This window comes from Macrobrachium nipponense, chromosome 34 (assembly GCF_015104395.2).
Source record: "Macrobrachium nipponense isolate FS-2020 chromosome 34, ASM1510439v2, whole genome shotgun sequence".
Classification (NCBI taxonomy): Eukaryota; Metazoa; Arthropoda; class Malacostraca; order Decapoda; family Palaemonidae; genus Macrobrachium; species Macrobrachium nipponense.
The window spans coordinates 50,078,521-50,103,047 of NC_061095.1; the positions used below are offsets into that span (position 1 = coordinate 50,078,521).

General features: G+C 38.5%; 1 protein-coding gene across 1 annotated transcript in view; it reads right to left on the reverse strand.

The window, feature by feature from the left end:
* Positions 1-7,750, reverse strand: part of LOC135208054 (cAMP-dependent protein kinase type II regulatory subunit-like) — a 333,802-nt gene extending 326,052 nt beyond the window's left edge. The window contains exon 1 of the mRNA XM_064240192.1: positions 7,593-7,750. Coding sequence (XP_064096262.1) covers positions 7,593-7,622 — 30 coding nt within the window. The 5' untranslated portion in view covers positions 7,623-7,750. The remainder of the gene's footprint in view (positions 1-7,592) is intronic.
* Positions 7,751-24,527: the final 16,777 nt, after the last annotated feature.

The following is a 24,527-nucleotide window of genomic DNA, read 5'->3' on the forward strand; positions in this document are numbered from 1 at the left end:
AATGAACTAACCAACCAATACAGTAGAGGAAAATTATATTTCAAGTAAAAATGTGGTAATGGTTTCAGGTAAAATTTTACCTTCTTTTCTAGCTAAAGGCATAAAAATCACATCCTGACTATCAGATAAGCCCTGTACCATTTTGCATTGCAAATTTCTTACTCTGTAAGAAGAGTAGGCCTAGGATAAGAATTTTTAGACTGTACACATCCAGTGATAATTTGTATTCTTCTTACATTTGCAAACCAGAGCCTACTATAGTAGTTATACAAATACTACCTGGCAAAATGAATGTCTAGAAAATATAGTCCCAAGAATACGAGCTTGATTCCAAGGTGTTTGCTGTGTTAGTAACTCTACCTTTGACAATAAACAGGGACTATATGGGTTTTGTTGATGTGTAATTATAAATGAATGTGGTTTGTATACCTAGAAACAACAAAAATTATAATGATGAGTTTGTATTTGACAAAAAGAAAAATCTTGGCAAATTTTCTCTTCAAAATCACAACCACTCCACACAGGCTAAAATAAAATCAGGTAAGTGGCCTGCCTCTTCGAGAGTGAATCTGTGAAATATTATAGTACCCTATGATTTTCATACTAAGTTTATTTAAGGGACTTGGGAGTAGAGAACAGCCCAATAAAACGCTCCCAAAGCTATGGAGGGGTGGAATTTATGGAATTCAAGGAAATATGTTAAAAAGAGATTAAATAATTATGTAAAACGTCCATATGAGGTTCAACCATTATGTAAAATAATGTCAATATGAGAGTCAAGCATTATGTAAAATAATGTCAATATAAGGGTCACCCATTAAGTAAAATAATGTCAGCAGGAGAGTCAACCAATTTGTAAAATAATATCAATATTAGGATCAAACCATTATTATGTAAAACAATGTCCATATGAGGTTCAACCAATATGTAAAATAATGTCAATATGAGGTTCAACCATAATGTAAAATAATGTCAGTATGAGTCAACCATTGTGTAAAATAATGTCAATAAAAGTCAACCATTATATAAAATATGTAATGTCAATATGAGGTCTAACCATTAGGCCTATATGAAATAATGTCAATATAAGGTCCAACCATAATGTTGTAAAATAATGACAATATGAGGTTCAACCATTAGGCTTATGTGAAATAATGTCAATATGAGGTCTAACCATTCTGTAAAATGATGTCAATATGAGTTTGTACCATTAAATAAATTATTAATAGGAGACGGAACCGTCAAGTAAAATTATGTCAAGGAGACTAAATTATTACTCAGAATGTCAATAGGCTGAGCATCAACCACTGCATATGTCAATACTAGGCTATGAGGTTCAACAACTAGGTATTTCTACAGAAGCAATCCGCTGTGGCTTAGACTATGGCAATTGACTGATTCCTATGTTATTTTAGTTACTGTACAAGATTTAAAAGTAATATCCATTCGGCCGGCTGTAACTAAGCAGTAATTGACCTTTGAAAGTTACATAATAGCCGCACCAAACTCAAAGGTATATTAAAGTTTAGTTCCAACCAAACGAAAAAAATATTCCTTACAACCCTTGTAAAGCAACTAAAATAACATAGAAAATGTCAATTGCCATAGTCTAAGTCACCGAAGAACGGTCCTATAGGAAGGTACCAAGTATTCGTTACGGTGAAGGAGATGTAAACACAGCCGCCATGTTTAAATTCCCCAACCACCACGGAGCCATATGTTCACTAAGGGGGGAGGGCGGGGGGTAACGCACAGGGGGAGGGCGGGGTAAGGTGGAAGGTACGAGTTGTCTTAGCAGCACCCCACTGAATAGTAACATACCTTGGCGCAACTCTCGGCGAAAGCCTAACACTCACTTTCCTAAAACATAATAATTAAGAATAATGTTTGGACCTTACCTTAAAGGGGTGGAGGGTACAAAGCAGCAGCTACTTTTAAGAATGCGTGGAGGCGGGTCTTGGGTTCCTCAAAATGCAGCTTGAAATAAGCAACAGCCAAGTACCCGACGAAGTTATACATTCTCCTCCCGTATCTTGGAGTTGACTGAATGGGGGCAAAAGACCTGCTTTCTCAGGAGGCCGTGGTCCTGGCAAAAAACCGATTAGTCGATCATAATTACCTGAGTAAAAGGCAGAAAAATCTTTGTAACTCATGTAACAATTGTTACATGAAGTTGGCAAAGAGTTCCTGGTGAGGGGCTGGGGCGAGCGTGAAGTAGATGCAGCAGTGGATGTCATGGCGGCAGATTCAACAGTGTTGGAGTTCTACAGTTAGGAGGTGGCAGGAGGCCAGACCGTAGAAAACAGGGTAGGAGAGGTGGGGTGGAGTAGTAAAAATGCTTTGATGCTATTGGTTGAGGCAGGGTGGGGCTGAGGTAAATGAACAAGCACTTAACAAGATAAGTTGGCAATGTTAAGGGTAATAAAAGTAAATGGGTAGTTAAGGAACTAAATGTAAATGTGGGATGGGTTCAAAATATGAAATAATACAAATACATATATAACGGGCCCAGGAGGGGGTGGGATTTAAGTCCTGGGTGGTAAATGTGTAATAGGGCCTATAGTTGTTTTAATAAATACAAATGACCAAATTAAACATAGGTTAGCATATAACAAAACTAATGAAACTTGTAGGGGATGTTGCCTGACCAGGGGTGGGGTTGGGCCTGCTGTAACCCCCCTTAAAGAACCAAACCAACCTAACATAACCTAACCTAGCAGGGGATGTAACCTTACCTAGTAGGGAACTTAACCTAGTAGGCAATGTTGCCTGACCAGGGGGGCTTTGCCCCCAGTACCCCCCTTAAAGGCCTAACTTAACCTAGTAAGGAATGTAACCTAACCTAGTAGGGAATATTGCCTGACCAGGGGGCTTTGCCCCCGTACCCCCCCTTAAAGGCCTAACCTAACCTAACCTAACCTAGTAGGGAAATACTAGGCCTAACGTAACCTAGTAAGGAATGTAACCTAACCTAGTAGGGAATATTGCCTGACCAGGGGGGCTTCGCCCCCCCGTACCCCCCCTTAAAGGCCTAACCTAACCTAGTAAGGAATGTAACCTAACCAACCTAACTAGTAGGAAACATTGCCTGACCAGGAGGGCTTCGCCCCCGTACCCCCCCCTAAAGGCCTAAACCTAAACCTAGTAAGGAACGTAAACCTAACCTAACCTAGTAGGGAAATACTAGGCCTAACGTAAACCTAGTAAGGAATGTAACCTAACCAACCTAAACCCTAAACCTTAACCTAGTAGGGAATATTGCCTGACCAGGTGGGGCTTCGCCCCCCCCACCCCGTGACCCCCCCTTAAAGGCCCTAACCTAACCTAGTAAGGAATGTAACCTAACCAACCTAAAAACCTAACCTAACTAGTAGGGAACATACCGACCAGGGGGGCTTCGCCCCCCCGTTACCCTCCTTAAGGCCTAACGTAACCTAGTAAGGAAGTAACCTAACCAACCTAACCTAACCTAACTAGTAAGGAATGTAACCTAACCTAACCTAACCTAGTAGGGAATATTGCCTGACCAGGGGGGCTTCGCCCCCCTACCCCCCCTTAAAGGCCTAACCTAACCTAGTAAGGAAATGTAACCTAACCTAACCTTACCTAGTAGGGAACATTGCCTGACCAGGGGGGCTTCGTCCCCCGTACCCCCCTTTAAAGGCCTAACTAACCTAGTAAGGAACGTAACCTAACCTAACCTAGTAGGGAAATATTAGGCCTAACGTACCTAGTAAGAATGTAAAACCTAACCAACCTAACCTAGTAGGGAATATGCCTGACCAGGGGGCTTTGCCCCCCGTTACCCCCCCTTAAAGGCCTAACCTAACCTAGTAAGATGTAACTAACCAACCTAACCTAAACCTAACCTAGTAGGGAACATTGCCTGACCAGGGGGCTTCGACCCCCCCGTACCCCCCCTTAAAGGCCTAACCTAACCTAGTAAGGAACGTAACTAACCTAACCTAGTAGGGAAATACTAGGCCTAACGTAACCTAGTAAGGAATGTAACCTAACCTAGTAGTGGGAAATATTGCCTGACCAGGTGGGCTTCGGGGCCCCCCGTACCCCCCCTTAAAGGCCTAACCTAACCTAGTAAGGAATGTAACCTAACAACCTAACCTAGTAGGGAATAATTGCTCCTGACCAGGGGGGTTCTTCGCCCCCCCCGTACCCCCCCTTAAAGGCCTAACCTAACCTAGTAAGGAATGTAACCTAACCTAACCTAACTAGTAGGGAATATTGCCTGACCAGGGGGGCTTCGCCCCCCCGTACCCCCCCTTAAAGGCCTAACCCAACCTAGTAAGGAATGTAACCTAACCAACCTAACCTAACCTAACCTAGTAGGGAACATTTGCTGACCAGGGGGGCTTTCGCCCCCCCGCACCCCCCCCGTCCCCCCTTTAAAGGCCTAACCTAACTAGTAAGGAACGTAACCTAACCTAACCTAGTAGGGAAATACTAGGCCTAACGTAACCTAGTAAGGAATGTAAGCTAACCAACCTAACCTAAAAACCTAACCTATAGGGAATATTGCCTGACCCAGGTGGTTTTCGCCCCCCCACCCCCCCCGTACCCCCCCTAAGGCCTAACGTAACCTAGTAAGGAATGTAACCTAAACCAAACCTAACCTAACCTAACCTAGTAGGGAAATATGCCTGACCATGGGGGCTTCACCCCCTGTACCCCCCCTTAAAGGCCTAACCTAACCTAGTAAGGAATGTAACCTAACCAAACCTAACCTAGTAGGTAACCAAGTAGGGAATGTAACCCCCCCCCCCCCCCCCCCCCCCCCCCCCCCCCCCCCCCCCCCCCCCCCCCCCCCCCCCCCCCCCCCCCCCCCCCCCCCACCCCCCCCCCCCCCCCCCCCCCGGTATCCACCCTTGAAGAACTAACCAACCTAGCCTAACCGGGTAACCCCCTTCAAGGAAGTAAAACTAGTAGGTAAACCAACATATAACAAACTAAACCTAAGGGTATGTTGCCTAACCGGGGGATGGGATTTGGCCCCCAGTAGGTAAAATGACATATAAACCTAACTTTGATGGGTGTGGAAGTGTTGTAAAATGTAAAAAGTAACCATACATAACTGCGTAATAGTAAGGAAACTGGAAGGGAGGTGTAAGTTGTAATGTCTGTAAAAGTGTATAATGGAATATATTGAAATGTAGGTTTTATAAGAATAATGGCAAACTATATATTTAAAAATTATATATTGAAATGTAGGTTTTATAATAATAATGGCAAACTTTAATATAGGTATTGGTATCGGTGAGAAATGCATTGTAAATGGTGTAACGTAAAGAGCCAGTCGTGAATACTGGAAAGGGGAGGGATTGACTTGTGTATAAATGATATAGGGAGTGTGTATGTAATATGCAACGCAATGTGCAATTTCACGTAACAGGTAGGTAGGTAGGTAGGTATCGAAACGTCCTAAAACTGAGTTCTATATCAACACGTAGGCATTTTTAGGTGTCTGTCCTCAATTATAACCTAATATTTCAAGTTATATATGGTGAAATGATTAGTGGGGATATTTCAAAACAGTTATTATTACAAATACTATGGAAAAATGAAAAGGAATAAACACTAGAATTCACATAACATGTTTAATAAACAAAATAGCTAAATGCTTTTATGTAACTCAACGTATGGTTACAGCCAGGGTTCCCAGATGACACCACTACCAACCAGCCAAAGTCTACCATGAAACCAGCCAAAATCCCGCCAAATGGTAATCCAAACCAACCCAAATAACCGGCAAATATATGTGCGTTATATCTATCTTTATAAATGCATATTTTTTATCATATATATGCTTGTATAGCGGCATCATAGTTTTAGTTAGATAATATAAAACTAATATAAGAATGCCAGGAAAAAAAACGAGAATGAATTGAAATTTGAAATGAGGCTCGTTCCCTGAGAATCCGGCAGCCTGTTTTGTGGTCATCTGGTGTGTGTGTGATTTTTATTTTAATTCCATCTACATATTTTGCTTAAATGTTACCAAGTTTTTACTGAAAAACCTATTCAAATTCCCCAGATTTTCCTGAAAACCTTCAAAAATTCCCAATCTGGGGAGAGATTCCTCAAACGTGGGATCAGTGTTTAGTCAAATAGAAAGTGTTTGAAAAACCAGCCAAAATACCACTAACCAGCCAAAGTGAATTTTTACCCACCAAATTAGGAAAAAAAGCCAAATTTGGCGAGAAACTGCCAAATCTGGGAACCCTGTTACCACCCAATCCTTCACTCAGTCCGGTAGCAATGTAGGGGGGTCATACTGTAACGTGTTTGGCTAAATACATATATCCCTCCCATAAACACCCATTTCTTTCCTCACTAAGAAGTCCGAGTTTAGGCCAAAAGCTCCCTTACAGTTAGCGCATGCGCAGTAGCATTAGCGCATGCGTAGTAGGATTCATTGTTGTGGTAGTAGTGGTAGTAGACAAATATGGATGTGGAACGGCTCCACTATAGCTAGTTTTGTTATTTCTTATTTCCGCCTGTATTTCGTGTTTTTAAAAGTGATAAATGTGCGAAATACCACAATAACACGGCAAAATCTCCCCCCAAGTGGTTTCTCCCCACCCAAAACCCCTGTTCCCACTGGGGGTCCCCCTTACCGTAGGATAGAGTTGGGGTTTTGTCCCCACCCAAAACCCCGGTTCCCAATGGGAATCCCCTTTACCGTAGGATAGAGTTCAAAGGTAAATTAGAGTCGTCCGAATAAATATTACTTAAAATTCTTGCTCAGGAGGTAAAACTGCATAGAAAAACTGCAACTGCCATACTCTGGGCCGCCGCGGATAGGTACACTAGATCTACCAACAACTACATACTAAAATGCCAAAATAGGCTAGGGTTCAACCATTATGTAAAAGAATGTCAGGTCAAATGGAGAATAAACCATTATAGGTTATTACCATGTCAAATAGGGTAGGGCCAATATATGAGATTCAACCATTAGGTCTATGTAAAATACCTCCCTAATGTCGATATGAGGTTAACCATTAAAGAAAATTATGTTAAATGGAGAGTAAACCATTAAAGAAAATTACTATGTTAAATGGAGAGTAAACCATTAAAGAAAATTACTATGTTAAATGGAGAGTAAACCATTAAAGAAAATTATTACTATGTTAAATGGAGAGTAAACCATTAAAGAAAATTATGTTAAATGGAGAGTAGACCATTAAAGAAAATTACTATGTTAAATGGAGAGTAGACCATTAAGAAAACTATGATGTGGTAATTCTATACAATAGTAACTCTGCATGGACTGCAAGGAATGTTCCGATATGGGGCGTCAAATGTAGGAGTATTTCACAGTGTTTAGGCATATAGTACAATCCCAAGGAGGTTAACTACCTACCTACCTACAGTCGGCCCCCAAAAGAGAACGGTAAATTCTTAATAAGCAACCCACATAATACAGGATACTGTAATTTCCAAAGAAATATCTGACGCGGAGTTATTACCCATAGACCTACACTAATGTTAAAATGGGATGGGATGCTAGCCTTGTGGTGCACCAATAGGTATACCTAGCTACTCCAAGGATATCCTGCGCAGGAGTGTCCTACCTGATAAAGGACGCTATAAATCTTCGCCATAATCTTGCACGAGGAGACTTCGTTAATTGGAGTTCCTGGTTTCTACCCCTTGAAGTTTGGACAGGTTAAAACTTAAAAGTCTGGACTGTTTTAGGCTAAGTGGCCATTTGTGTTTCCTCTTTTTCTCCACCATAATAATTCAGTGTCTATTTTTTCTCTTTCCAGGCCGCATTTTAGTTGGAGAATATCTATTTGATCACCATTATTAGTTTAACACTTCCGTCTTATATTGGTCTACAGTTGAGTGTGTGTCGTATTCGGGGAACTCGAAGGAACGACCATTTACACTCAAAATCAAGAACAACACAGAGTCACTGATGTGACTCTCTTACGGTGTCTGCCACTCTATTTAGGAAAGTGTAACGTTCCTCATCCTCAAATCTTCTTCTTGAAATTATGATTCATAAAGTAACCACGTTTCATTAAAATTTAAAAAATAATAACAACAACATACGGCTGCATCAGCAGTTTATTTTATATTATTTAGTAGGGGAAAGAAAGTGTAATGTCTTGAATTCGTATCATGAAATGAAATGTTTAGACGCATTCTGCAGTTTTCATTTTACGTCTATCAAATCTTGAAACTATGATTCGTAAAGTAGTACTTGTGTTTTATTAAAAACTAAAGCAACATATAATTTATAAAATAATTATAGTTTTTCAAATAATTCCTTTTTCTGTAGGAGAAAGACTCCGTGATATTTTTTATACAAGAAAGAAAATGTAATAATTGTCTTTTGTTCATTTCATGAAATGAAAGGTTGAGACATTCCGAAACTTTTCATTTTATATACATATAAACAATGAATATAGGATGATTATTGCGTGATCTTTCTCGTACAGAAGAAGGAAGTATTCGGAAATATAGAAACTTTATTATAGAATTGAAATCTGCTGATGCAGCCATTGTTTGTGGTTCTCTTTCTAAATATCGTAAACTAGGCCTACTAAAAATTATATTTGCACCTTCGGTATGAAAGTAAGCCTGATAGAAATTAAACTCCAGTTGTGAAAACGAAGTTTTTTTTTTAGAAAAGTGTGAGCAAATTTGGAAGGGACGAAGTCACTTGTTCTTTTATTTGCACAAAATGATCGTACAGGGCCACTCTAGAGCAAAGTTGTTTAATTATAGTCGGTATAGCCCAAATAGGCTCGCGAAAAGCGCAGTCTATGGTAGAATTACCAATAGGCTATTTTTATTATAACGTTCAGTAACCGATAGCCTAAGCCATGGATTGATGTAATGTGGATTAGTAGGTCTTTGTGGTAGGCGTTAACTTACTGTTCAAACAGTAGACTCATTTAAAATTTTGTTGATGACTTATGGTCTCAATTATTATTTCTGTCTTCAGCGAACACTACTACCAAGTCAATTCTATTTTAGGCAGAAATCAACTCAACATAATGACAGTTCTGAAAGGAATGCATGAAACCAAACCCACAATAATCTCTCTGTCAACAGGTAGCAAGTTGTGGTAAATGAGGAAGATTCACGAAGATACCTCCCACTAATATAATTCCTTGAATGAAGAATATAGAAAAAGGTGTAGTATATAATGCAAAACAGAGAAATTTTAAGTCTTTTGCATATATTTTTTTGTTGCATCCACGAGGGGTTAGTACTGAACACGACCCCTCTGTCGAGTTGAATACAGAATTTAGGCCAAAGGCCAACAAGCACTGGGACCTATGAGGTCATTCAGCGCTGAAATGGAAATTGACATTAAAAACCAACGCTGCAAAGAACCTGAAGTCTGCTTGAGGTCCACTGATGGCACTATCCCTACGGGAATGACCCCTCAGGGATGAATTTAAAAAATTACATGGTCAATTGTTATTTATCTCGGTATATTTCTCACATTAGCCTATCTCACTTCTACTGTATTACATAAACCCATTACTATAATTAGTAAAAATAATATTTTACTAATAAATGCTATCTTTATTCTAATTTATTCATCATTTTTGTGCAATTTGCAGTAATGATTATTAGTTACATCACCCGAGTCACATCTGTTTTTAACTATACTCGGTTTATCTCCATCTGTCCACCCACCTGAGGTGTTTGCGTATGGTAATACTGCGTCCCAGGCTTTAGATGGTTACATTCAACTTACATTCAACACTAACAACAATATCCTATTTCGAATATTAACGTTGTAATTAGCATACAGTAAATTACTAAAACAATTTTCAGTTACAAATGTACACCCAGATATCCTTTTATATACCCAAAACTTACACAGTGTAACTATCTAAAGCCCAGGACGCAGTGTTACCATACGCAAACACCACAGGCGGGTGGACAGATGGAAAAAAACAGAGTATAGTAAAGCAGTCTGCTAGATGAGTTCGTAATAAAGAGGTATGGATATTACAGAAAGACAAAGTCAAAGAACTTACCTGGATGTTGAAGACCAAAGGAAATAGATGGGAATTAAAAGGCAGACATCTGTCAGCCTAGGATTGAATGAATGGGGCGAAGGAAATTCCACAGTTCCACTGGGCTACTGGCAACCCAGAGAGGCCATTTGCATTCGCAATAATACATACCTATATACAGTATCAATATGTTACTGTTTATTCAAACATGCCTGCGGGGAATCAAGTTTAGTTAAGGAAAAACCTGATACAAAATCAGTTGATGTACCTAATCAATCGCAATCTGTCAGTCATATTCAACGTGAGCAATGGCCCTGGAAGTTCATAACAAAGTTACGGTACTTTTATACATACATACTTCTTGCACAGCACATTGCAGATGACACTGGAGATTCATTGCAGCCTTGTTTTCAGTATCTTTATTTTCATTCATTACCTTTTGTCTCTTGAAAAGGAACAAAATCTTGTTGTGGCCAGCCATCTCAGAAGCTAGAGCTGTTATTTGATGGAGTTAGTATACTAATTTAGTGCTAATACTGATATTGTAAAAATAGTAGTAGCTATATTAATAATAATAATTTCAGACGAATGCAAATATAAAGTTGCATCCTCCTTGCAAATAATCATTAGTCTATCTGCCAAACTGTGAACAGATAGCTTTGAAGTTCACACTGTTTTTGACAGGGTACTAAGACTTTTCCTTCAACTCCAGCGTTTGGTTCTTTGAGGATGCAAACCGGAAGTTTTTTATTGACATATCTTTGGTAAAAACTAGTTTTATCACTGAGGCTTGGTAACAACTTAGTTAACTAGCACTCTTGTCAACATGTATGGCTCTACTAAACTATGATGAATATGGTTGCTGTTGTTGAAGCAACTACATACACCTCATTTGTCTTCTGGTGAAGGCTGACCTATTTTATTTTTCTACTTGTACGAATGATGGTGTCTGATTCTTCTCTATGAGAGCTAGAATAGTACTAGTTCTCTAGGCATCACAGTGTGCGGAAGGTTCCAGTCGCTCCCTAAACATTGGCCCTCATTCGATTTGCTCTTCTGCAGAGGATGAAAGAGCATGACTTGTCAGTCTTGATACCATGGCCATTGTGAGATATATATGCGTCCAAAATGAATAACCTGAAGAAGGTCCCTTTTGCCTTCTGTGGATAATATACCGCCATTTTTTCCCTCCAGCCATGGTCCCCTATCTTGACCTCCACTTCGCAATTGAGAGTGTTCATACCTCTTCTGAGAGACAAGAGTGTCTTCACTTCCTCAGAATATTAATAATTCTTGTTCCTTTGAGCCTGTTTGGTACATCCCAGGACACAAATGCCACTAGTCTCTAAACTGCCAAACGTATAACCTCACTTCGTTGCTCATTACCAAGCCACGGCGTGCTCTGCCTGGATCCATCCTAGACTTTCCACAGTTTAAACAGAAATTGGCAGTAAAAAGGTTTGAAAGATATAACAGAAGGAAAACCTTGCAGTTATATTGAATCAATTGTTAGAAGAGGGTGGAAAGTAAGATGGAAGAAAGAAAATATGAATGGATGTAGAGTAAAAGGAATGAAAGGGGTTCCAGCTATAGGCTGAAGGGACGCTGCAAAGAACTCAAGTAATGCCTACAGTGCACTGCACGTGAGATGCACTGATGACACTAACTCCCCATGGGGGGTTAAAGGTAGAGAACTCCCGTAGGGAGGTAGTGCCATCGGTGTGACATTACTTGAGGTTATTTGCAGCGTCCTTTCGACCCCTAGATGCAATCCCTTTCATTGCCTTTACTATACCTATTTTCATATTCTCTTTCTTCCATCTACTTTCCACCCTCTCCTAAAAATTGATTCATAGTGCACCTGTGAGGTTCTCCTCCTGTAACACCTTTCAAACTGTCAGTTTCTGTTTCAGAGCTGAATGTCATACAACCACTTGAAATAAGAGTTTTTGATGTTTGTATTGTTGAATTTCAGTAAATATACACCTGCAGAGAAACAGGGTCAGATGATAAAATCTGGCTGTTGATTAAGATTTGACCTTTTGTCACCTAACTTCAAAACAGGTTTTGATAAAATGTAAGGCAAATAACACAAAACTATGTCAAGTTCATGTCATGTCTTTATTGTAAATTAATATGTATTACAAAATGGGAACTTACCTGTTTTTATTTAAATGGTCCGTTGTACTTTAAGCCATTGAGAATTTTACAAGCATAAATACCTGAAAAGGTCAAATAACTTTTGCAGCAATATGCATGTATGCAAGAAGGTAATCAGAGGTTACTGAAGATGTTAAAATGAATGCCACATTAAAAATTCCAAAGTGTACTTTAAAATTAGGAGCACTTATCTAGTTCTTGATCCTGAAACCCAGTTTATGAGGTAACTAATCATTTAGACCCAACTGCTGAATTAGTCACTACTTGTCTAGTCGGTCACCTCCATCAAAACATGTTACATATATCTTTGTTAAAAGTCATCCTAATTGATTTTTCATACAAGGTCATTAGTAAGCAGCTGTCCCAACATCCTTAACTAAATGCTTTAGTGAAGAAGAAGAAGAGGAACCAGAATAAGTAAAACCTTAATATTTATAAAGAGGCAGGTTCTGGGGAAGGGTATACCACGATTATGCCGTACATATCAAATTTTGGATTTAACTCAGATTTATGATAGCTCCAGGAAGGCACAAAATTTAACTTCATAATTACATTAATGCTAATGAAAATAAATGAATGCCATAATGATATACTAACAGGTTCTAATTGGTATATAATCCATTTAAAAGCTCATAAACGGTAGTAGTGTATCTCCTTTTAAGAACAATATCACAATTCTTTAGGAATATGAACAATACTGTTTATGGTTATGTAAGGGGTATTATTTGTCATCAAAGTCTTAGTGTCTTAGTTTTCCATATTCAGTACTTGCTGTCAGTATCCAGTATGGGTATGTAAAGCTTCAATACATCTTTAAAAAGGAAACTTATCATTCGTTCCCTAATTTTGCATAACCCACAAAAACTTACGGGAAATTTCACTAATGTACAACTGTTTTTTACTTACCAATAGTTTATAAGTGTGGTTACCCCAATACGTACATTACTCTTCCAATTTACATACCTTTAACCGGGACAAAATCTGGTCACAGAAGAAATGGTTCCTCTTCTGAGCACTGAGCTTTAATTTAGTTCATGAGCTACTTCTACAACAATTTCTCATGAAGGGCAAACCAACCTTCCAGCCTTTTACAAAAGATTCAGCCTTTATTCAGTACTGCTCAGGATTGTCAGCTCCTGTTTCAGCAACAATGATAAGGAGGTTGGGAGGCTGAGTCCATTCCTTCCCACTGACAGGACTCCACTTCCTCTCTCCTCCTTTCTCAAGCTTTTAAAAAGATGCTAACCTGACAGATGATTATGGTTGCTTATTCCAGTCCTTCCCGCGTCATCATCCTTACCTGGAATAAATATCCAAGTCTCAAACTTATACTTTATGAAGTAATAGTTAAAACAATATTAAACATTATTATATGTATAATATTACAATTTGGGTAACAACAGTAAATAACCAATAACGTATCACAATTTACAGCAAAATGTATCTTGCAAAGAACTTGTGTAATCTGGAAATTGAGTAAAAACAATACTTGCAGAGTAAAACACAAGAGTAGTATAAACTAGCTACATTGTGTTACATAAAATAAAAGTACCAACAGTTGGGGTAGCAAAATAAGAAAATGGCAAGAAATATATCAATTAAAGAACCCTATACAAATCAAGTGTAAATACACAAAAGAACATTATTTATTTCTACTTGGTAATTTAAGAATAAACTATTACCATTGCTATTTCTTTATTTAAGAAACTCCTCCGACCTTTTAACCACAATTTTGAAGAAAAAAAATAGTGAAAGAATGAAAAGCTCAAATAAAGGTCTTAAAAACTAAATACTTTTCATATCACATATCCTTATATGTCAACACATGCTGCAAGATCATATTTCATATAGGTCAACTGACTGACACATGTTGCCTTATAAAAAATAAAAGAGAGAGAGAGAGAGAGAGAGAGAGAGAGAGAGAGAGAGAGAGAGAGAGAGAGAGAGAGAGAGAGAGAGAGCCATCACCAATCACCATAACAGCCCATACCAGGATAGGGGTAAGTTGTTCAACGACTATCACTGTCGAATACTTCTATCATTTGTAGAGTTCAGTTATTCAAATTAATTGCAATATTAATAGAATGAATCTGAATATCTCATACCAAAATCACTTAAATAACTTTTAGACTATCGAAATATTTTGACATAATATTAAGATATGGAGTTGTATTTGAAATTCAGTACACACATGAATGAATAAGCAAAAGAGCTGCGCCATACATTTTCTTCTTTTAAAAAATCAGCAAAATACTATGTATATGTATTCAGAATGTCATTTTTATTTTAAACAATCATATTAAAATGTTCATACATAATCAGTGTCTGTCTTCAATTGTCAATAATTTTTACCATATTGTTATAAAAAATCTTGCATCACTTACACAATATTCTAATCTATTTGTGATCTGAGGCAATTTCTGGTCCCTCCTTTTCTTCTGTCTATCATTTATCCAAAGATCTTTTGTAAATTTCCGAGTGTGGCTTCCATTCTAAATGATCTTGTCACTTATAACCTGTAAATCGTTTTACAAATAATCATAAATTTCTTGAATTTCTTCACCCAGTTTATTAAATACATAAAAAATATTCCTATTAATATTTTACTGTTATATTCAACAGGACAATGCGTGCCAAAGGAGAATTTAACACGGGTGTGCTGACCCTGCTTTTAGCCGCATCTGTGCTATCTGTGTCTGCACTCTCCCCAATTGGCCTAGGGTTGAAGCAAGTGACTCAAAGATATTTCGAGTCTTGTCACCTGATATTTGTGGCCAGACAAGAAAATACTGCTATGACTGATGCTTTCAGGTGAATTTTCAGGTAAAAGTTTTCATACCAAATAATTTAACCAGACGGTGTGGCTATATACTATGTATGTATTCGTAAGTCTAAGGATAGGTTGTAATTAGATTTGTAGGTGTATATTCAAGATAAAAGAGGCTTGTCTGCAATTAAAGGGACAATTCCTCCTACCAGTGGGGCCCATGAACCTTTACTTGGTGTTCCCTCTGCAATAAGTACATTATCTCTGAATCCTTAGCCTGATGTGTGGCTTTTGTTGGCCTCAAGGGAGAGGTACAGTCACCACTCTAAACTTTCCACATAATACAGTGCACAGCAGAAGTGGTAAAAAGGTAAGAAAGGGAATGAATCGATCAGAACATTCTGAGGCAGTTTAATATATGGTTTTATATTCTGAATAATACATACTAACAATAAAAATTATGTGGGAAGAATGAACTCTGTTAAGTTGCTGAAAAAGAGTCTGAGGTATGTATTAAGAGGCAGGAGGAGGAGGAGAATTAGAAAGTGTAGGAGAGTTGCCATGAAATAGATGCTGAAGAGGAAAGACCAAGACATCCTGAAGTTAGAGTACATGTGAGATTGAGGTATTAAATAGTACAGGTTGTGTGAGGGGTTTAAGAAAACTGTTGATGAGCCTTACATGTAGGTGCATGAGGCAGCTAATGTGAGAGTTTTCCACACATAGGTCTCCAGGATTTAGCAGTTAATGGACAAAAGTGACTGACTGCTAAGATATTTTTTTCAATGGAGCTCTCGATGTATGGGCAAACTTACTAATTTTGAATATTCACTATACATACTGTATATAATAAATATACAAGGTCATATTGGATATACTACAGTATATGTACATATACATATGCAATATACTTTAAATATCCAAACACATAAAGCTACTACTAATTTAAGCAAGCCCACTAAAAGTAATCCTCTTTCAGATCAGTCACTACCGGATACCAGGCAGCAATATTGGTCAACCTGCAGCAGATATATGGTTCTACAACTGAAGACTCTCAAGCCAAAATCAGACTCCTACAGACCCTAAAAGAACGAAATCCGAAGTTCTCCTGCCATGCCATTATTTGCGAGATTACAGACAAGAATGAATACCAGTTCAGGTACTGTATATAGCAGGTGTTACTTATGAATTCTACTTTGAGATATGTCAATCATTACAAAGTGCATAGCGTGCATTTGAATCCCAAGGCTGAGAAAAATTCTGAAATGTAGTCTGACTGACTGACTGACCGATCTGTTTACATAACCTGGCACATTAAGGATTATGGTCACTGACAACATTGAAATGCTGGTCAAGAGAGCATTAATTCTGATGAACAAAAAACTACCTACCTGTACTGTATATGTCACGGAGAATATGCTTAAGCAGAGTAAGTATTATATGTAATCCATCAGTTGTCCCTCAACACAGCTTATTTGAACTTTATTGGGATATGCAACCATTCTTTTCTTTATTTCTTTTTTAAAAGCTTTGGTGGAAGACCTTTATGGACAGAATCAACCAATTACGTACATATGCTAAATCCTAGAGCTTGTGGAGAGGGATATTTTATAGGAAAAGGTGATGAATAAATACTACTCTAAATACAGTATGAGGGAACAGAAAATAAAACTGACACACTTGAAATTCAGATGCCAGCAGGAATGAATGTGCTCCTCACTTCAATATTTGGAGAGCAGAGGATTCCACAACTGTGCTAGGCAAATTATTCTACATGTTAGTTGCAGCCAAGATAAAACTCTTAGCAAACTTAAAAACTTTAAGTTAAGCAACAGACATAAGATAAGATGAGGGGTCAATGGAGCAAATCAGGTGTGATGCTGAGCTCTTGGTTACTGTCGTTTTGCCATAGTACAGTGTGTCCTCGACTTACGTCAGGGGATCTGTTCCAGCGCCGTACGGTAAGTTGATTTCCACTGTCAGACAGCTTTTCGCAATTATCAGCCTTTAAACGGCGCTGTAACTTGATGTTGCATAAAGTTACAATGTCATAAGGGCCATTAACCTTATGCCTATTCTTGCCGTCAGCACCATCAACGGCACCTTAACTTGGCCCTGAAAAAGTGCCAAAGAGGCAATTGCCATAAGTCATGGTGCCGTAAGTCGAGGACGCATTGTATTAAATCCCTAGGTTAGGGCTGTATAGCTATATTAAATCCCTAGGTTAGGGCAGAATTGCTATATCAAATCCCTAAGTTAAAACTGTACAACTATATTAAACCCCTGAGTTAGGGCTGTACTGCTGTATTAAGTCCCTAGGTTAGGGATGCATATTGCTGTCATTACTGCTAGCATCATATTTAGGCAGGGTAGCAAAGGTGGTTTGGCACAATGGTTTGGTATGGCATGGTACCATAGGTTATGTTAGTTAATAAGGTTGGGATATGAATTGGACATGAAACATTCACTCAATATTTCAGGGATTCTACATAATCCCTGAATATTCACATTCCCTGTGACATGAAGTGTATAGTAATCTTTTAATGTATTAGAAGCTTTAAAGTTTTGCCTTCCAACAGGCAGCAAAATTTGATGATTAACAGACTCTAAACTATAGTCTGCACTTGAACATAAAAGATATCCCACAGGCAAATGTATTTCCATATCAGATCTAACACTGGCTAGCTTATACCTTACTGTTGTCTTTCAACTGAAGAAATCAGTTGCTAAATCCACCATTTATAAAAGGGTAGCCCTCATCATATGTAACAGAAAAGTATAGATGTCTAAGTGGAGGGGCTACTGGACAAACAGCATCCAAAAAAGAAACAGAAATGTTAAGAGTAAACAGGTATGGCAATTGAAAATGAAAAATACACGTTTTAAAATATGAATAACCAAGTTTACAAATGGCTGCTCATTGTATACTGCTTAACAGTTACAAGAAAACAAAATCTTTCATATCTATCATTATTTTCAGGTTTCTAGAAGACATCAATTTATACCTGAAACCCGAGATATTTGTTGTTCTAGTGGGTGATCAAAAGAACAACGTTGATGGAATACTGAACCACACTGCTCTACGGAACACTGCACAAGCTATCTACGCAGCCGTGCCTGGGTACACTAAGAAAAATCAAAAGGATGTTATTAGTAGAACACCCATTAACAAAGTATCAGATGGTTTACTGGGAGAAAACTGTCAAGGCAATGCTGAAACCAAGTCCATTAAACTGAATAGTAAGTACATATTACAGTTGACCTTCAGTATTCGGGGGAATGCGTACAACAATCCCCTGCAAATAGCTAAAATCCACAAATACTTGACACCCCTCTATAAATGCTAATACCAACTGCCTATTTTGATGGTTCAAACTAAAAAAAAAATCTAAAAATGCTTATACAGTAGTACCTCAGGATACGAAATTAATCTGTTCCGAAGCGGCCTTCGTAACCTGAGCTTTTCGTATCTTAACCGCATTTTACATGTAAATTGCCTAATTTGCTCCAAGCCCTACAAAAACACCCCAGTAAATTTTATAATAAAGCTAAATTGACAAATAAACAATGAAATACAACAATTTTGACCATTCAATACCTAACTTAATATGTACTACTAATATGTACTACATAGTACCTGTAAATACAGTGTATTAGTGTACATGGTATACAAGAAATACTGTATGTATGTAGTAAAATGTGGAACCTTACCTTTCGAGTGAGGCTATCTCCGAAAGTGGCGACAGAGGAGGAGGACAAACGGCAGAAAACTTGTACACTTAACTTTACGAAACACATTAAAAAATGTCAGGAAACATAAACACTAAACTTTACGAAACACATTAACAAATGGCACAAAACTGTAACACTTAACTTTACAAAAAACTTTAAAAAATTATTTTTTTTTTTTTGGTCCTTTTTATATATATATTATTATTATTATTTTTTTTTTTTTTTACAAAATTTCAATTTCTTCACCACTTTCAACTTTCTGTTTTTTCGTACTATCACTTGGCTCTTCTTTTTTGCTTACTCCTACTAAAGGCCTCTAAAAAATAACTATCCAAGGAAGATTGCTTCTGCCTGCTTTTCAAAATGCTCCTGAAAAGACTCAGGCAAGCGTCATCGAACTGCGCAAGCATAAGGCCTGTGTAAGCCTTTTCAGGGTGTCTCTTTTCTACAAATGATTCCACCTTATGAAAAGCAGCTAGAGCATTCTTAATTTCTGCCGTCGTCATAGGGTCGTCCTCCTCCTCCTCGCTGCTGCTAGAGAACTCTTCTTGAACGACATTATGGTGCATGGCCTCCAACTACCTCAGGTCATACATCATAAGCTCCTCTTAGTGCTCCTCGAGTAGGTCACTGATGTCGTCCTTGTCGACGACCAGCCCCATGGACTGGCCGAATGCAACGATCTTGTCAACATCTGGTTGCGAAACAGTTTCAGGATCGTCAACAGTTTCTGAATCTGCACCGGATTCGCCCACGTCGAATCCCTCGAAGTCTCGGAGGATACAGCATCAGGCCAGAGTTTCCTCCACAAAGAATTCAAGGTTCGCCTCGAAACCTCCTGCCAAGCTTGATCGATGAGTCGAATGCATATCACGATATTGAAATGCTCCTTCTAAAATTCACGTAAGGTGAGGTTTGTGGTGTCGGTGATGTCGAAACATCTCTTAAAAAGATGTTTTGTATACAGCTTCTTGAAGTTCGATACCACTTGCTGGTCCATGGGCTGGTGTTAGGCGGAAGATAAAGAACCTTGATGAAAGAATACTCCGCTAGGATATCTTCCTCGTGGCCAGGAGGATGAGCAGGGGCATTGTCCAACAACAGCAGACATTTCAGGGGGAGGCGCTTCTCTTCCAAGAATTTCTTCACTGTCGGGCCGAAACACAGATTTACCCACTCGGTGAACAAAAGTCTCGTTACCCAGGCTTTCACATTAGCCCTCCACATCACTGGAAGCTTCTCCTTTAGCACTTTGTGGGCCTTGAAGGCTCGAGGAGTCTCCGAATTATAGACAAGTAGGGGCTTCACCTTGCAATCCCCACTGGCGTTCGAACAAAGTGCGAGCGTAAGACTGTCTTTCATAGGCTTATGCCCAGGTAGCTTCTTCTCTTCCTCCGTGATGTACGTCTGACAAGGCATTTTTTTCCAAAAAAGGCCAGTCTCATCACAGTTGAAGACTTGCTGGGAACTGTAGCCTTCCTCGATTGTCATCTCGACGAACGTCTTAATAAAAGCTTTGGCCGCTTTCGTGTCCGAGCTGGCCGCCTCCCCATGCCGCACCACCGTATGGATGCCAGTCCGTTTCCAGAATTTTTCAAACCACCCATGAGAAGCCTTGAAGTCTGGGGTTGGCGTCAATGTCCCTTCTCCTCCGTCGTCTTCGGCCTGGGCAATCAAATCGCCGAAAATAGTGCTGGCCTTGTGGCAGATTGCCATCTCGGTTATCTTATCACTAGCGATTTCTTTGTCTTTTATCCAGACAAGAAGCAGCCTCTCCATCTCGTCGTGTGCATGTGGCTCCTCTTGCTAGACAAAATAGTCACGCCCTTGGAAGATGTAGCTGCTTTGATGGCTTCCTTCTGCTTAAGGATGGTGCCTATCGTTGACGGATTTCGGCCGTATTCCTTAGCGATCACACTCAACCGCATGCCAGCTTTATATTTTGTAATGATCCCCATCTTCGTCTCCATAGAAAGCATCCTCTTCTTTCCGTGAAATTCAGCAACTTTCTTGGGACCCATGACTATGTATACTGTACGTAATTAAGTTATGTAGTACAGTGGGGCCTCGTTATCCACGGGGGATAGGGCCCAGAACCCCCCGTGATAAGTAAATACCCGTGTTATCCTGATACCCCCCTCAAAAATTGCTTAAAACTGCCTACTTTAATAGTTAACCCACCCAAGACCACTATTCCAATGTTTATAACTGCCTACTTTAGTTCAAACACCAAATATGTTTTCAACTATCACCTAAAACTAAATTCAAGACAGTTTTAAAGTTATTGTACAAAATTAGCCTTAAAAAATAAATGTAGTATATGTACTACTGTACATATATAGCCTACTAGCCTAGGGATTACAGCTAGAAGCCTACATACGCATGGTGGGCCTCTTTTTTTTTACAAGGAAAGAGAGGATGAGTGGTAAGAGAACTATCAAAATTATGTAAATCATATGGGTACTCACCAACAATCTATGTTGATAAAAGATGGCGACGATTTTGCAGTGCAATCCAGTAATATAATAACGATAATGCTACCAACAGTATGCAGCGAAACATCTCTTCCCTTCGTCACAACACATTAATAGTATATTCCACGTAAAAACCTTCATCTGACCTTTAGGCGTCTTTCCCATAAGAGTAAAAGAATCAGGGCTTTTGGATGCCACATAATTAACTTGTTTATATGGGTACAATTTAAAGAACGCGCCGCACACCACATTTCACAACAACAACAAACCAACCTTGGACAAACGCGAGTAGGCCAGTGTTGCCAACTGGGAATGGCAATTTCTTGCTAGATTTTGTTCCATAAAAGGCTAAAAAAAATCACATACCGTATATACTCGAATAACGTGCAATCTCCCATATCGTGCGACCCCCAAATTTTCACCAATAAACAGTGGTTTTGTGTTTTGTCATGTATCTCATGTATCATGCAAGTTCATTAGGTTGGTGGTTTAGCCTGCTAATGGCCGAGTCATTCAGATGTGTGCTGATGCTAGTCAAGTTACGTTAATTTTCTTATTAATCTCGAGAATTGAATAGAAAATCTCAAGATTAAAAAAAAATCCCAAGATAATAAAATAATTGTAAAAATAACACGCCTTGGAGTCCTTAATCATTCTCTCTCTCTCTCTCTCTCTCTCTCTCTCTCTCTCTCTCTCAGGAATAAATACGTACGTACTGTAATTTACTGATACCAACGGGTATCAGTAAATGTGTAGACATTGTGTGCGTGTTTAAAAAAATGTGCAGTACACACACATTCCGATGTTTCGGTTTTTGGAATTTTTCAGATTTCGGAAATGTGAGGTCAGATGCATAATCAAACAAACACCACTACTGCAGCAAAAACATTTTTTCCCTTTATGTTTTTCATTATTGTTATTTATTAATTACAGTTTATTTAAATAAATATTAATATAATACTGTTAAATGAATGTGAGATAATTAAGATCACCTATAATAAAATAGTGGGACAATTAATACCATATGTTCACTAATAGGTATTATTTTCAAAACAAACATTCCGTAAAACACAAAAAATATATGTACATAACAATCAAAATATAATAATGTTTTGCAGTTCAACTTGTGAATTTTAACAATAAGTATGACTATATATATATTTCACCATATCGATCTTGAAGTTGAAGTCGTAAAATTCTGAGGATGGTCCGGGAAAAGGATTTGTACTTTGTGATAACGTATCGCTACAACACCATGTGGTATTTTCATACCACTATATTGATGACGCATCGCTACGACACACTGGTGTTTTTCATACCACTATACGTTAAAGTTAAAAACATGACATAGAATCGACTTTGCGACTTCGTTCACTTTGATATTTTTAACGATACAATAACTATCATTTGTACTACTAAAACCATCTTCACATAAGTAATTTTTCGTAAGATATGTGTTGTTGCAAAAGCTAGCTTATACATAAAAGGCTTTTATAATTTAAGTCATCTTAGATATACATATGCACCCAAACTCATTGTGGGGAAATTTACTACTGTTTCCTCGGATATTGATATACTTTAGCATAATTCAAACACTTTAATAATATAATGCATAAATACTAGGCTATACATATTTACATTGTATACAAATACTACATACAGTTATCTACACATACTTTTATATACAAAGTTAACAGTTATATAAACATACTTTTATACACTGCGCGTCAAAATAATTGTCGCGTTTCAAAACGCGACAGTTTTTTTGCCGTGAATAAGGCGACCCCCATATCTATGGGGAAAAAAATCGGCTGGGAGAAACTGACTAACTGGCAACACAACTGAGTCATTTGTCTCACTCACAGCGTGGGAAAAAGTAACCAAAAAGTTATCGGTCAGTGTTCTTAAGTGATTTATGAACAGTAGACATCGATCGTGACCTGCCTGATTTTTTGGATCACGCTTCCAGAATTTTCTTGTGAAAGTGTGTGTGTACGCTAGTGTACTATGTCTACAGGGTATACCTCATTTGAAAATCGTGTACGAGTTGTGCAGTTACACAGTTGAAGGTTATAAAACTGGCGAAATTAGTGAGAAAATTGGTGTAAACCAGCGAACTGTGCAGCGCATTTTGAAAAAAATACCACGACAATGGAGACCAGGAAGTACCTCGTGCTTCTACAAGTTCTGGGAGGCCACGTATCATTAGTAACAGGGGTTTAAGAGTGCTGGGCAGGGATATGAAGTCAATCCGACCCTTACTGCCAGAGAACTTAAGGTTGCAAATCCAGATATAGTGGCAGGAGCTTCTGTTAGGACCATACAGCGGCGCTTGAGCAAGGACTTGAAATATTCAAAAGTGAAGGCGCGTAAGAAGCCGCTGATAACCACTAAAAACAAAAGAAGACTCGACTAAATTTTGCACGTTCTTACAAAGACTGGGCTCTGGCAAAATGGCGTCAAGTGCTATGGAGTGACGAAGCAAGTTTTTTTGTTTCGGACAATAAGGGAAAGTGTGTGTGGCGAAAGTCGACATCAGACCCGCTGGACCCCGCCCCAAGTACCTTGCCACGTGTGTGAAATTCCCTTCTTATGTAATGGTATGGGGTTGTTTTGGTTATGGTGGTAAAGGTAATTTAGTAATATTACCTCGTAACAATACTGTTAATAAGGACTCGTATTACACACTGTTGAACGAGAATTTGGAGGAATCTTTCGAGCTCAGTAAAACAAGTATTTTTCAGCAGGACGGAGCGCCTTCGCATACTGCGAAACAAAATATTAATTGGTTCAAGGACTGTGGAATTGATTTTATACAAGACTGGCCAGGTAAATTCCCCAGATATTTCGCCTATTGAAAATCTTTGGGCGATTATGAAAAGAAAATTACAGGACGTTGACACGACAACAACTGAAAAGTTAGAGACACAGTTGAAACGTATCTGGGACAACCTTGACGAGAAGCTCCTGCAAAAACTTGCAGATTCCGTCCCCAATAGGCTTAAAGAAGTTCGGAAACGTCGGGGAATGCCTATTAAATATTAGGCTAGGAGTTGGTGAGTGTTAACCTATTTTTTTTTTTTTTTTATTACTAACCATTGATTTTTAATTAATATTTTCTTTTCCGCAACGTGTTTTTTTTCTTACGAAATCGCTACCACGACAGTTTTTTTTGACGGGCACTGTATACAAAGTTAATCATATGAGTAGTGATCAGACGACAGCTGTGCACTGGACTACGTACGTACTACTTGGAAGATAAAACAAAAAAAAAATTTTTTGTTGTTAGTCGCCGGGATAGATTAACATTTTTCCAGAGATTAAAGAGCTGAATTTTGTTTGAAGGTATGTCAACCGCGTATTATATTATTGTTTTCACGAAGGAATAAT